This window comes from Bubalus bubalis, chromosome 14, assembly GCF_019923935.1.
Source record: "Bubalus bubalis isolate 160015118507 breed Murrah chromosome 14, NDDB_SH_1, whole genome shotgun sequence".
In the NCBI taxonomy this organism is placed as follows: domain Eukaryota; kingdom Metazoa; phylum Chordata; class Mammalia; order Artiodactyla; family Bovidae; genus Bubalus; species Bubalus bubalis.
This window is the reverse complement of record NC_059170.1, coordinates 53,447,304-53,462,471: the sequence shown is the minus strand read 5'-3', so window position 1 is coordinate 53,462,471 and position 15,168 is coordinate 53,447,304. Positions and strand designations below refer to the sequence as shown.

The 15,168-nt window shown below is 34.5% G+C and overlaps 1 protein-coding gene across 4 annotated transcripts in view; it reads right to left on the bottom strand.

Annotated features, from left to right (window-relative positions):
* The window catches only part of MINDY3 (MINDY lysine 48 deubiquitinase 3), an 83,621-nt gene that overhangs the window by 52,689 nt on the left and 15,764 nt on the right, over positions 1-15,168 (bottom strand). For 2 of the 4 annotated variants that reach the window (XM_025264357.3, XM_006054415.4), the window contains exons 3-8: positions 14,490-14,550; positions 12,399-12,572; positions 9,104-9,155; positions 8,117-8,231; positions 5,566-5,639; positions 4,613-4,692 (exon numbers count right to left, since the gene is read on the bottom strand). In XM_025264357.3, coding sequence (XP_025120142.1) covers positions 4,613-4,692; positions 5,566-5,639; positions 8,117-8,173 — 211 coding nt within the window. In that variant the 5' untranslated portion in view covers positions 8,174-8,231; positions 9,104-9,155; positions 12,399-12,572; positions 14,490-14,550. Of the gene's footprint in view, positions 1-4,612; positions 4,693-5,565; positions 5,640-8,116; positions 8,232-9,103; positions 9,182-12,398; positions 12,573-14,489; positions 14,551-15,168 lie in introns of those variants that run through there. The other 2 variants (XM_025264355.3, XM_025264356.3) reach the window with 2 other exon arrangements.

Sequence of the window (15,168 nt, the reverse complement as noted above, 5' to 3'; positions counted from 1 at the left end):
TGCCTCTAACTTTGTCCATTCATTGTCAGTGGACAAATTCAAACTCTCAAAAGTTCTCCCAATTTAAATATTTGATACCTCAAAATGCCTTTTTCTTTTTCTTTTCTCAATACATTCTTTCTTCTTGTTTTAGAAGAACTGTGTATCTTTCCAACGTCACTGTTACTATCAACTCCATTTACTATCTCTTCTCTTAAAAGCAGTTTTCCTCCTAACAGACAATTTAGGAGACTTCTATGCTTTAAAACAAAACTGGTGTATACCATCTCTTGGTCTTATGACCAGGCAATGAACTCCTCACTTTCCACCCTTTCACCAGCAAAATGTCCTTGCCTGCATTCCTAAAATATTTATTCCTTATGCTATGGATTCTATCTCAATTGCTCTTTTAAGGGAAAGCCCTCATTAACTGCTAAATTCATAGCCTATTCTTAGTCCTCATTCTCCTTGATTGAGAAATTCAGCATGGCTCATTCACTTAACTCTATATCACAATAAAAAAAAAAAATCTTTGGATAAAATTTTCAATCTCTGCTTCTCTCTATAAATGAGGCAAAAAATTACCTCTTAGGGCTATTGTGAAATTAAATAAAATGAAATTCTTCTATATCGTCTTATATATTTATTTTCACACTGAAAACTCTGTTCAGATCAGATCAGATCAGTCGCTCAGTCGTGTCTGACTCTTGGCGACTCCATGAATCGCAGCACGCCAGGCCTCCCTGTCCATCACCAACTCCCGGAGTTCGCCGAGACTCACGTCCATCAAGTCAGCGATGCCATCCAGCCATCTCATCCTCTGTCGTCCCCTTCTCCTCCTGCCCCCAATCCCTCCCAGCATCAGAGTCTTCTCCATTGAGTCAACTCTTCCCATGAGGTGGCCAAAGTACTGGAGTTTCAGCTTTAGCATCATTCCTTCCAAAGAAATCCCAGGGCTGATCTCCTTCAGAATGGACTGATTGGATCTCCTTGCAGTCCAAGGGACTCGCAAGAGTCTTCTCCAACACCACACTTCAAAAGCATCAATTCTTCGGCGCTCAGCCTTCTTCACAGTCCAACTCTCACATCCATACATGACCACAGGAAAAACCATAGCCTTGACTAGACGAACCTTTGTTGGCAAAGTAATAGGCTGTCTATCATGATGATTAACTATGCTGGTTGTAAGGGAACCAGACAACTGTGGTTTAAACTCCAGCTTGTTTGCATGAAATAAGATACTTAATTTGGTGCCTTAGTTTCCTTTATTCTATGACCTTCATAGAGTAGTTTTAAGAAAAGAAGTGAATAAAATAGGAGAAAAGAAGACAGTCACTAAATATTAAGAACAGAGGCTGGCATTGCTAAGATGATGCTTGTCACTGCTGGATAATGGGCTTTCTGTTGTTATTGTTCTTTATTTATTTACTTGGCTGTGCCAGGTCTTAGCTGTGGCACACAGGATCAGCATTCTTAATAACTGTCAACAGTTGTTTAAAGAAAATGAAATACCTGAGGACAAGAATTGTTCTCTGCTACCAAAACAGTGACTTAAAGCTGACTTCCTATGATGTTTCTTGCACTTATTCATTCACTCAATAAACTTCATTTGAAAACCTATTGGTTATTTGTACCTTACTCTCATCTGTCTAGTTCACAGCTGAATTCTACAGATTCTACTTTCCCAGAGGCTCTTTCACAGAGGCAGGGGTCGAGCAGAAGAACATGCTATGGTGGACTGAGCACAGGCCTGGGCTGTGGTCAGAAGCCGTGGACGCCTGCTGCTAGACATGGGGTGAATTACAAATCACCTAAGCCTCGGTTTTCTTAACTATAAATTGAGGTTGAGAAGATACACATCCAAAACATATTGCTTGGCACAAAGTACATAATCCTAGCGGCTCTCTTTCTCTTCCTTTGCCACACCTATTTCATCTTGTTACTTCCCACCCATTGACTACCTGTTCTAGTTTGTGACCTGTCATCCCATCCCATTCCTATGCATACAAGCTGACAGGTTCAAGTTCTTATTTTGTCTTATGTTACTGTTCTGCTTAAATGCCTTCAATGACTTTCTTCCTAACACTTGACAACTAAGGTTTAAACTTCTCAGTATCAAGATCCTCTGGTTTCTTACCCAACCTTATATTTATGATCTTTTCTGTCTTCTTCACAGTCAATGCTTTTATCTCCTCAAATCTGGCTGTACATTCTAATTATGTACAGGTAATTTTTAAATTATCATGTCCAGACCCCACTACCTAGAAATTCTAATTTGTTTATTCGTTCTCAGCTGGGGCCTGAGCACTGACTTACTCTTAAGCTTCCTAAGTGACAACACATAGTCGGGATTAAGATACACTGCTCTAATCAGACTGGTCTGTCTCCCTGTCTCTAGAAACAAACCTGTTATTTTTCCCTCTCTCTCATTCCATGTGGCCTCATTAAAATGGCCACTCCTACTTAATGGCTCCCCACTCATCCCAAGGCAAACACTGTAGGAAAGGTTTCCTCCTGTCCTTGAACTTCTATCATACTTTACTTCAACTTGTGTTCATTTTGCCTTGCATTATTATTACCTGTGTGCATGTTCTTGTTTTCCTCTTTTGAGGAAAGGCCAAGTATTCCCATGAGCTGGTTGAGGCATTTTAGAAATTTTATCTTAATCTTCATAATCTAACATTTCTTTAAGGAAGGTATTACCTCCCTGAGTTATAAATAAGGAAACTGCAGACAAGAGAAGTAAAGCAGCTTGCCTAAGAATGTGCAAAACTAGTAATTCTTTAATTATAATTTTTCTTTGTATATTACATATATCACAATCTCCCCCCATGTTGTCAGACAGAAAAATATCCAATAAATGCTGGATGAATGTATGGATTTTCATTTTAATTTTGGTGAATCAAAACAGATTCAACCTTAAGTCAACATTCATAACAATTAAGGGAGAATGCAAGAAATATACCATGTCTATTTTCGGAAAATTTTCCAAGATAATATTTTAAAGTCTTTAGTTTTGATATTTAAACTATACTTTTAAAAAAAAACACTGCAAGACAATAGCTTTAAAAGCTAGTATTTCAAGGAACAGAAAAGGATGAATTAGTACGTATCAACAACCCAAACTGGATAGCTGACCAATATCCTGTAAGTATTGGGTTGGCCAAAAAGTTTTTCAGAAGATGTAATGGAAAAACCCAAATGAACTTTTTGGCCAACCCATATATAGCATGAAGAAAAGCCTATGGAAGACTTGAGAATCTGACATGCCTTTGACTAGCTGGGTTGAATACTTTCAGCTCTCAATCAGAATAAGGGCTCAAAATCAGGATGGGCTCAATTACAAAAATATAGAGCAAGTTCACCTCACTACTTTTTTGGTCAGTGAATTTTACTGTTTGAACTTTGACCTTTACCAGAAATCACCTAAACTAGGTTCTCATATTCACCTCATCACTGAGATAATTTTGTATACATTAGCTAATGTAGGATGGAAGGGTACCTCTTAGATTTCCTAAATAGTTAAGTGAAAGGTTGGATGGTGTAAAGGTGCTTTTCAATTTTGAAATTCATTCGTTTTTATTGATTTTTCCCCCTAATATTGTCTTCTTTCATGTTTCTATTAACTCCATGTATTTCTAAAATTTGAGAAAATTTAAGATCAAGATTCATTCATTTAAATGGGAACAGAAAGCAGTAACTATTATTTTCTCAGTCGTAATATTTGCTTCTGTAATTTGTTGACAGTTTTATCCAATTTTAGGAGAAAAATTAAACTTCCCTGTGAACTATAGGAGTCATGATGATTTCTGTTCTATATTACACACATCAAGTATTACATACTTGAGAGTCTGACATGCCTTTAACTGGCAGGATTGAATACGTGGTAGCTATTCAATGTATGTTGAAAGAACAAATAAATGAATTCAGACTGACCAAGTAACAATAAGCTACAGGGAATCTTTTTCAGAGCTGTATATCAGCTCTCCTTAACTAGATGGATCGGCCAAAGGTGCTTGACTTCAACGTTCCTGGCAACATATGAAGGTATACAAAAGAAATAATTGAGACCAGAGATGGAGGTGATGGTGGTTTAAAATTCTCAGACAACCTTAAATTTACCCAGCATTTTAAAGGAAATTACAAACCTTAAAAGTAATACAGGAAAAAAACCACTAGACTCTTACAGTCAATACTTCAAATCACGATACTCATAATTTTTCAATTTTAAGCAAAATTAAATAGTGTTCTCAACTTACAGACAGATATCACTAGATAAGTACAAACTTTACATATATATACATTTTAACTTTACATATATACAAAGATCTATTACTTTTTCTAAGCAAGTTAGTCCTATAATCCTAATTTTATATTAGAGAGAGCTAAAGGCTTAAGTAACTTGACTCAAGTCATATACTTGTGATTTGAACCCAAGTTTGTCAGCCTCCAGAGTCTATGCTCTTCATGTTATAGTGCTGTGAAAACTGTAAGGGATTCCTCTATACTAAAGCATTTATCTTAACCTCTAAGTAACACAGAACCATTAAACAGATGAATCAACAATCAACTGTATGTTAGTGGAATACTCATCATAAACAAAATAAACACAATAAAGAATAAATACACTTACTCATTCCTGAGCATTCTCTATCACCATCCCATACATTAGAAACAGCGTGTCCTGTCAGCAGGAGGTTAATTAAACTTTGGCTATTAATAAAGATTAAAAAGTAATTAAAAAGTATGAACATACTAATTTTCAAAACAAATTATTCTTATGATAAAGCATAAAATCATGACTTTTTACATTAAATTATGTTGTTTAAAAAGCAGAAAGACCTTACAGCCCTCATTTTATACACAACCTTGCTAAATGTATCACTTCCTGTGTCACCACAATGGCATTCGTTGTTCTATATAATCATATAAATTTAACAACTTTATTTAAGACATCACATTTAAATAGATTAAAAAAATGATACTTAGACTGCTAATTTATTTATAATCACCTTAAAAATACATATATAATTTTTATTATTTTGTGTTTGATGCAAGACATGTGAATTTAACCTCTGGGGCAGAAAGATCTAAAGGAAATATGTTTTGGAGTGAGTTAACAACCAGTCATTGTGTCATCAATTTTTAGCATAAATAGCTATAAAAAGCTTGAGAGGCAGGGTTTTCTCAGAGAAAAATAAAGAAAAAAAAAAATCTCCCCGCAAACAGGGAAAGCATTCACAAATACACATGGGTGTACTTATTTCTAAGTTAAAGTGAGCAAATTTCACCTACTAGAAAATTTCATGAATGTGCTATCAAGCAAAATTTGTTAAAATAGTCCCACTGTCATCCTAAAAGAAACTATTTGCTACAATAAACCCAGTGCATACACAGACCTAAAGTGTAAGTTAATACTTCATACCTAAAAGCAATGTATAAAACTTAAGACTGCTCATACTCAGAGACTTTAAGCTGTCAGTACCGACAAACAAAATTATCTGACTCAGTGTTTTATCTTAAGTGCATATTATCAGTCCTAAAACCTAAATCTGTATAAGGAAATAATAGATTTTAGTTAATTACCTGCCATGTCCATACACAGGATCTATCAAAGGCTCACTCGAATCTTCAATTTCATTTTTTATGTTTTCAATGCCCTAAAGAAACCAAGAATTCATTGGCTTATTTTTAAAACTAAAAATGAAAATTATGATAGTTTAAAAACTAACCAGTTTATACCATGAATTAATAAAACACAATTATATAAGTAACTTTTCTCCCAAACAATTACCCAGATTTGAAATGGGGGGGTGCTTTTGAAATGAAAATGGTGAGAAGCAGTTAATTCTTAGAATCTTTTCTTCTGTGTACTCTATATCAGAACAGGTAACAGATTCAATGTGTATGTGAGTTAAAGGGTGGGGGGGACGGCCAGAGAGGGGAGACAGAGAGAGTGTTTAAGTTTCAAGAGAAGTGAGGAGAAAATTATTTTATCTGAAAGTTAATACTCATTTAACTTCAGGTGAAATTAAATTTGAACCCAATATACCTACTGAGGTACCTGATGTATTTTCTTAGATCATTAAAACACTAAATATATACACACATGATAAAGATATACATTTAAATACACAACAGGTATTTCTCATACATAAGAAAATGGAAGGTTCTCTTCTGATTGTGTGTTCTTACATATTGGTCATTCAAATGTGCACTGACAAAATGTAAACTAGGAGGGCAGGAGTTTCTTATTTTCCTGAAAGCCAATTTTCTGGTATTTTTTATCGCCCCAAAGATCACCCAAATCCCTAAAGGTCTAGCTACTGGATAAGTACAAGAAGGCCTCGGCATTTTATCTCCATCAATTTCAAAATGACAAAGATAAACTGCCATTCATTGTGCTATTCACCATTGATTCCATTTGATTATAGGCCATTTCTAAAAATTAAACGAGATGATAATCAACAATCAAAATAGTAATGATTGTGGAAATACTGTAGAAAGGATACAAACAAGTTTAAGATCTCACACTGGCCTTCCTTGTAGACAACTATACAAAACGGACTATCACAAAGTCACAATGAATAACATAATCAAGTGCCAAAAATCACTAGGGAGAGAGGGGACCTTATTTCAAAGACCAGGTCAAGGAAGAACTAGACATGACAGTTTTCTTGGCTGTGAACGACAAGACAGAGAGGAGGTATCAAAAGTTTTGAGTGTAAGAACTGGGAGAGTACTGAACAGTCATGATGAACTCATTAAGAAATCAGGCATCCTCGGGACCTCCATCACTGCCAGTCCCATTGCTAACTGACTACTAATTACTTTTCATTCTTTCTCTTAAATATGCTCCTAAATGATTTAAAATTTCTAAGTTTAAAACATGCTTCTAAAAAATATGCTCCTTTTCTTTCCATTTCCATGATCACTGCTCTGGCTTAGGGTCACCTATTTCAGGAACTACTCTTTCAGTTTCCCTGACTCTAGTCTTATTATCCACATACCAACTCCCTCCAGCACAACTCTGATACCAATTTAATGAACCTTTTAGCAACAGAAAGATCTCGTTACTCCACTGCTCACAATTTTTGATTTGTTCCAATCCTGGCCACATGAAATGAGATTTTAGGTATTTTTGCACAAGAATTCTTACATATATGCCATTCTCATCTTCCATGGTTGCCTTTCTGGTATATTATGCTACGCTAAGATAATGTCTTTACACCTGTTGTTCCCACAGCTTGGAATTTCTTCCCATAGTTACTCTGTCCAGAAAACTTCTCCCCATCCATCTAGCGATGCCTACAAGGCCTGCCCTTGATTCCACTATATGAACTGAGGCACGCCTTCTATTGTCCCGCTACGCTTTGTGCATGAAACAAACACACACACACCAAAAACACTGCCAAAATGGAAGTAACTATTAAGGGGTCTACTTTTTTGTTTACAACATCAAAGAGGAATGATTAAACAAAAATTGTACCCATATTGTAAGTTTAGTCCCTAATAAACAGTCAATGCTCAATAAACATTTATCAAGTGAATGAAGTCTGACTCCAGATATGGCAAATCCAGCAGGATAACTCAGACCAAACAGGTCGCTGGAGATGTGAGGCTGGCACTTGCAGAAAAGGGCAGGACCAGAAGTGTACAGGTCAGAATGAACCATATAAAGGTAAGCTGAGAGGATACAAAGATAACTAACAGGAAAAGATGGAAATGAAGCTATAAGCAGAAAAGTAATTATGAGGCATTACAGAAAGAGAACCAGTACAGTGATTTATCAGGTAAGCTAAGAAGGGATTGGTGTCAGATACAGCTGTTCCAGAAGGGGTTTAGGGGTCAAGTGCTTCCACTATGATCAAAGAAAATAAAATACCAAAGACCTCACTGCATTTCATAATTAGAACATTACTGATGAATCTCTGCAGTCTAGAAGATCATGGGTGAAGCTTGAAAAGTGGTTAAGTAACAGGTGAATGAGGAAAGAGAGACTTATTCTTCATTACTGGCACAAGAGATTTCAATTCTGAGATTTAAAAACAACATCAGGAGTAAAATTTCTTTCTGCAGCAGGAAAAATACTAAACTCAAATGAAAAAAAATCAGAAAAACATCTTCTTTAACCAACCTTTGTCAGTAACACAGAATACAGAAAAAGCAATACTCCAAATTTGTTTCCCCACATTGAATACTGGTCCAAGACAGCATCTCTTAATTCTACTAAACTTCTGAATGATCTTTTTCTGGGGGGAAAAAAGAATTAAGTATTAACATGATGATCAGATTGACTACATTCATAAATGGGAACATTTTAAAATTGTCTTCTACATTAAAATGCATACATACAAACAGGAGATTTTTGTGTCTCAAATTTTCAAATATAAATTTAGCCATTAAAAGCCAAAGCTATTGCTGACAACTGTCATTATACGTAACAGGTACCATTAAAATAGAAAGCCTACTTGGTAAGGAAACTCTTCATCTCTTAGGTGAACTGTCTGACATCAATGACTTCTTTAATGATCATACAGTTATTTAAGGAATTAGGTGATCCTCTTCTATGATTGTTTAAGAACAAATAAACTTGGCTTTTTAAAGCTTTAGAATTATTTAATAAATACGTGAACACCAAGGATAAGGTGTACATTTGTGGCTTCTTTTAAAATAACGTTGTATTTCAAATCAAATGCCACTCACAGTTCTACCAACATAGCTATCCTTACCTTTTATTTCACAACAAAAGATTTAAATACTCTAATGAAAACATGGCACTGTTAATGAAAATTATAGAAAGCATATTTTGACAATAAGCAGTAACACAAATATTTATCACACTAGAAATCTTTATTTTCACTTGGAGAAACATTAAGCTAAAATGTTTTTTCATTATAATGATGAAAAAGCCTTTAATGTTATAAAAGGGTGTATTTCCAAAGTTAATTTGGGAATCAGAATATTTTAAGAACATATTGACAAATTATTCTTTTTTTAAAAAATGTGAAAACAAATTAATCCTCAAGCATACAAATCTAAGTACCTTTCCACAGTATGAACAGACTTAAAATGGCAAATGTGTCCACAAGGTAAGTATTTTAAATGTTCCAATGTTACTTACTGAATTAATGCATGAAATCGCTCAAAGCCAAGCTCTTCGACAGCCAAGGCAGCTATACATAAAAGACACTTTTCAGCACTACACATGGCAAATAAATGACACAAGATACACACAGCAGGCTGTAAATACTTTTAAGCAATCAAAAGTTTCCCTCTTTCCTTACTCCTTAGAATTCTCAGTTTATTTTCCACTTTACTACAACATAAATTTATATTTCAACATCTTAGGTATCAAGAATAGAACTAAAATGGATTTTAATACTGAGAATGTAGAAAGGTGATTAAATAATAAACATTTTCTTTAAATTCAGTTGTGCTAGAATAGTTAATAACATGTGAGAAAGCATTGACAATCATAGTGCTTCACACATAATTGCAATGTGTCCTGCACTTCTAAATCATCTTTCGTTTCTTAGAGCCAAGTCAAATCTTCACAGCTAATCTTCCTCTAATATAAAATCTTTAGACTTGATGTTTCATTATTAAACAAATGTGTATAAAAAGGCAGAGAACTTTGAAAGTACACAGGTTCAACGGCAGCTTTGTTTCCTCATCTACTTGTATAACTAACTGTTGACAAGTTTTCAGCATCTTATTTAGATTATATTTACTAATAAAATTATAAAATTTTAAGAAATCAAAGGAAATCAAAGAAAGCATTTAAATGAAAAGTAATGCTTACTTAGCACAGTTCTAAGTTCCAGGCCCCTTTTTAAATGCTCTATGGGCCTCAACCTCATTTAATCCACAAACAACCCTATTACCCCACTTTATAGTAGAGGAACCTGAGGCCCAAAGAAGAATCCTCCCAAAAGCAAAAAGCTATAAACAGCAGAACTGAGATCTGAACCCAGATAGTCTCAGCTCCACAAATATGAAGTCTTTAAAGAAATCCTACAGATCAAAATGCTCACTCTAATTAATCACAAGGAACAATTTCATATATACCTTATTAAATAAATGTTAGTACTTTCAAATACTAATCCTCACTAGAGAACTGAAGAAACTGTTTCACTATGTATTCAAAAGTGAAATTCTGATTTACAATAAAAAATGTCACATTATTTTAGCCTTTCAAAGTCCGGATTTAATTTTCAAATGTTTTGAATTACTTTTTAACATCTGTAAAGTCCAAATGGATTCCTTTAAATAATCTTTTGATTTGTATGTGGGAAACAAACTGAAATTGAACCTGAGTATTCACTACTGCAAACAAGTGTGCATTACCAAAAGCAAACTACACACCACAAAAGCCAATGAAATTAATGTTTGTACACAATGTAATACTGACAAGGGGAAAAACACTTCACATTTAAAATTTCGAGATAAAATAAACTTTCTACCTAATCTTTTCCAAACTGTACTAACTTCTCTGTGGTACCTGATTATCTAAATAATTTTACTGAGTGTACAATATGAAAGTTGACATAGAGATAGTAATTTAGAGTAAAGAGGCAAGCAAAATAAAAAGCTTAGCAGGCAGGATGGTAGAAAAATATAAAACACAAGAAAAAGAACATAGTTGGGAATAAAGGAAAAAACAGGTAAAACATTGTTATATGGAATAAATTTTAATATAAGTTCATTTCATTGTCAACATCTAATGTGAATTTTCAAATTTTCAATTACTAAAACTTCTCAAATTGATATAACATTAAAAATCAATTTATAATAGTTTCATTTCATGTCTATTTTAAAAATGAAACAAAGTAAATTGGAAAATTACTAAAAAATGTTTTTTGGAGGGGGAGTCAATATAATATGCCCACATAGGTTACTAAAGTGCCAAAGTTAACATCAGGAGGCCATTTAACCTAGAACAATTTAACCCATCCACACAGAAATGCACAGCACATCCAGTGAGCACACAGTTTACTAGGATACTAATGAAAAATGTTAGCAAAAAGCTATTTTCTTATAATATTAATACATGGAGTACGTTTAGCCACATTCTTTAAAACAACTTCTAACCTCTTCAACTATTCCTATTAAGATTTTAATATCCTAAACAAAACTATTAAACATGCTTTTATGCAATCCAGTAAAATCTGGAAAATATTTTAAAACCAGCCTTAATGACATTTTTAGATTATCAACCTTGTGAGTATTTTCCACTTGTTTTCTTTAACTCTAAAAATATATTAAATTCTTTTTGAAATGCTATGTTTGAAAGGCCTAAAAGGAAATGTCATTCAACTGTTTAAATTTGAAAAATTATTCCTTGCAAATATACTATTAGTAGAATTTGCCACTGTAACTGCAAAGGTGAGAGAGAGAAGATGCTGACATCATAGAGACATGCTGGCTCAAGGAGACCACTTGCCTCGTAGACAATCCTATAGGGAGAGCAAGATATGTACCACAGCAACCGAAATTTACTTTTTAGAAATTGGGTGTCTACAGTTTCCACAGAGACTAAAGTTAATGGATTGCACTATAAGTAGAACAAGTCACTTATTTAATAAAGGCACTTACAACTATCAATTACCAAAAGCAACCTACGAGCAAGTTCATTTCTAAAAAGAAACCTGAAAAGCAACTCTTTATCTGTAGTACAAATTTACTAGTTCATTCTGGCAGTTTGTAGGTCAACTATGTAAGAATTTTTAAAAACCATAGAATATATAATTCTATAGAATATATAATTCTTGTGAGTGAGAAGAGCTGTTATTTTTCTTTAAGAGAAATCTTCAAGGTATGATAAACTTAAATGAATGCAAAATTAAAACTCATAATAAAAAACCTATCTCAAAATAATTCATCTATAGTAACCATGTCCAAAAAGTTCAGGAGGAAAAGAAACAACACAGGGAAGAAAAGTGTCCCCATCTTTGCTTTAGGAAACAGCTGAAGATAATTAAGACATTTCCTAATGTAAAAAACAGTCATAATAATAATTTCCCTGTTTTTCCCAATACCATGGAAAACACTAAAGTATTTGAAGCAAAGAAAACAGAAATATGTTCTTTCCGCTTTCTAAATTAGAGTTCCGAAGCTGAAAAGAGACTGTCATCAAGTAGAAGTTAACTAGAACTTTTACTAAGTTTACTTTAAGAGATGCAGTTCCTATGGTTTTTCCCAAAAATCAAAGAAAAAATAAACAAATATAATATCCTCCAGTAATTAAAATCATCAAGTGAGAAATGAAAACTAACAAAGCTCAAGGATTAAGTAAGCTTAGGCTAAAAAACAGATCTTATACAACGTTCAAATCTTGTTCTCTCTTTAAAATTTACAGTAGTTCTATTCAAACATACAGACAAGAAATTACTTCAGGAAATAAAAGTGTGTCTTACAAGAATGTTCCACTTGGCAACTAGACTGTGCAGGGCTCCCAGAAAGGCTAGCGGTTTCCTCAGTTGTTTTTCCTCTTAACCAAGAAACCAAGCAGTAGGATCCCGAGTTGTCACAGCCAGCACTTTCTAAAATATCACACAAGGTATGACAAAGGAGTTCCTTCCGCTCTTCCTCTAAAAATAACCGAAGCATACGTTACAATGGTTTTCTCTGCAGGGGACAAAAAAACCCTGTCAAATAACAATGTTAAGAATGTGTTAATTTAGTGACGAAAATCGAGCATTTTTTAGTGGGGCAGAAATCCATAAACCACTGATCTTCAATTACAGTTTAGAAAAACAATGTGCTTGAGGGTTAAAATGTCACTGCTATTGAGTATTTCCATTCAGGAGAAAAAGAATCCTGGAAAATGCAGAATTAAACATCAGAGGAAAGAATATGCTATGTGGAGTAAGCTGATACTGATCATCCCTTTCTTAGGCTGCAAACAGAGCCTTTCAGCCATGAGGATTCCCTTCTTGTAGAACCAGGTCTTGTAAGGTCCTGTGGGGACCTCTGTTTTTCCCCATTTCTGAATTAGTCTCATGTCTTTGATCTCCCAGTCCCACAGGGGGAAGGATAATGAGATACCATCAGCACATACAATGACACAATCCATTACACTAGCAGAGGCCGTTGCGGTTATGCCGCATAGTACACAAACCACTGATACTGTACTGTGGTGATGTGAGCATCAGACATTTATTAAAAATAGCACAATGCTCAACTTTGTCCTGAACCTTAGTCACCCTCCCCTTTTCAAGTAGTGTTCGTCTCCAGAAGCAGTACCACTTTCTGAAGCTTTCAAACAAAGGGGATAAGATGGCTATATACCCCATGTAAAATTTTATGCTAGAGGGAGGTTTCTCTCTCCCTTGATAGACTAAGAGTTCTTTAAAGACTGGAACTGTCCTATTCACTTTGGCACCCCACTCCAGTCCTCTTGCCTGGAAAATCCCATGGACGGAGGAGCCTGGTAGGCTCCAGTCCATGGGGTCACTACGAGTTGGACACGACTGAGCGACTTTACTTTCACGCATCGGAGAAGAAAATGGCAACCCACTCCAGTGTTCTTGCCTGGAGAATCCCAGGGACGGGGGAGCCTGGTGGGCTGCCGTCCATGGGGTTGCACAGAGTCGGACACGACTGAAGCGACTTAGCAGCAGCAGCAGCAGCCACCACAGCATTCATGACATGACAATGTTACAAAAATTTCTTATCAATATGAATGTTTCTATGCAAGAAATTTTAGAAATTTAATAAAATGTTCATGCTAGTAACAGTCTCTTTTGAATAGTTTCTTTCTTCTCTACTGAAATTTATTTTGCATTTCAGTTATTAATTAAAAATACATGACACTGACACTTTATCTCTTAAATTTAAAACCACTAGTAGAAGGTACCTGCATGGTTTGGAATGAAAGCTGTTCTGCCCTTATATACAAAACTGCAATTATAATATATTCTACCTTCTTTAAGTAGTCATTGTGAGTTCACATAAGATAGTATAAGTAAAGAAAATACCTTTGTAAACTGTCAAGGATGCAAATGTTTGTTATTATCAGGTAGCACATACAGTTCTCTGATTTAATCATATTGCAGAAGCCATGAAAGCTTCATTTGCGATTTAACTCAGAATTACCCGCAGTAGTATTCGCATTGTATAAAGTGTCATACTAACAGGTTCAGCAATACAAAGATAATCTTGAGTTTTTGCTCAAAGCTAAATAAGACAATACAAACATAAATGATCCTCCCTTATGGTATGCTACCACTTAACAGTGCACCAAAATATTTTTCCCTTAGTTGTAAAAACCTGTCTTAACCCTCTCAGTTAGGAAAACCACATTACAAAATACACATTTTTAAGATCTAGAGTCACTGTTCATGAAACTTTCGGGAATATTTAAAAAGTCAATCTCACGAAAAAGTAACTGATAGTTCTTTTTTAAAAAACAGATAATTTCAACTGAATTACTGCCAATGAATGCTGCATGAATCACTTATAAAATAAAAGATGGAGTAAAAGTTGATAAAAGACAGCTATCATACCTGGGCAATCCCTCCAAGAAGACTTCTCAGAAGAAAACAGGAGCTTCTTCAAAAGAAATGCCTTTATACAATTAAAGCAATAATTATTAGAATTTATTATAAACATACCTTATATCATTCTTTTATTCTAAAATGGAAAAAAACCCCACCTAATTTGTTTACCTCCTTTCTGATCTTTTGAATAGTGCTACAGAATTTCAAATAATCTCTTCACATTCACCAGTAACTGAACATAATTAACTTACTTAGAATATATTACTATAAACTTGATTCTAGACCTATACAATTCTTCTTTTGTAGTACATATTTTTTGGCAAATAGAAGAACTGTCTCAAAATAATAACCGCGTAACTGAAAAAGAAATTTACTGCTTCATTCACAGAGTGAAGGCCCTATGGACCAGGAAAAAAAATCGACGTTTCTCTTTGATTCCTTTGAGGAAAGAAAGCTAAACACAAAAGTGGTTCTGTACTAGTTCTCATTTGTGATACAGGAATACCACTGTGTGGGTCACTGATAAGGAGTTCCTAACTTTCTGATTTAACTCAAAAAGCTTTAAGATCCCAAAGAAAAAACAAACCCATTTTTAACCTTTTCTTAAGTGTGCCAACTATGTTACATTGGTGTTTTGATAGATAGCAGTTCTGAGTATAGTACTGTTTCCTTCTCAAAGTGTAGT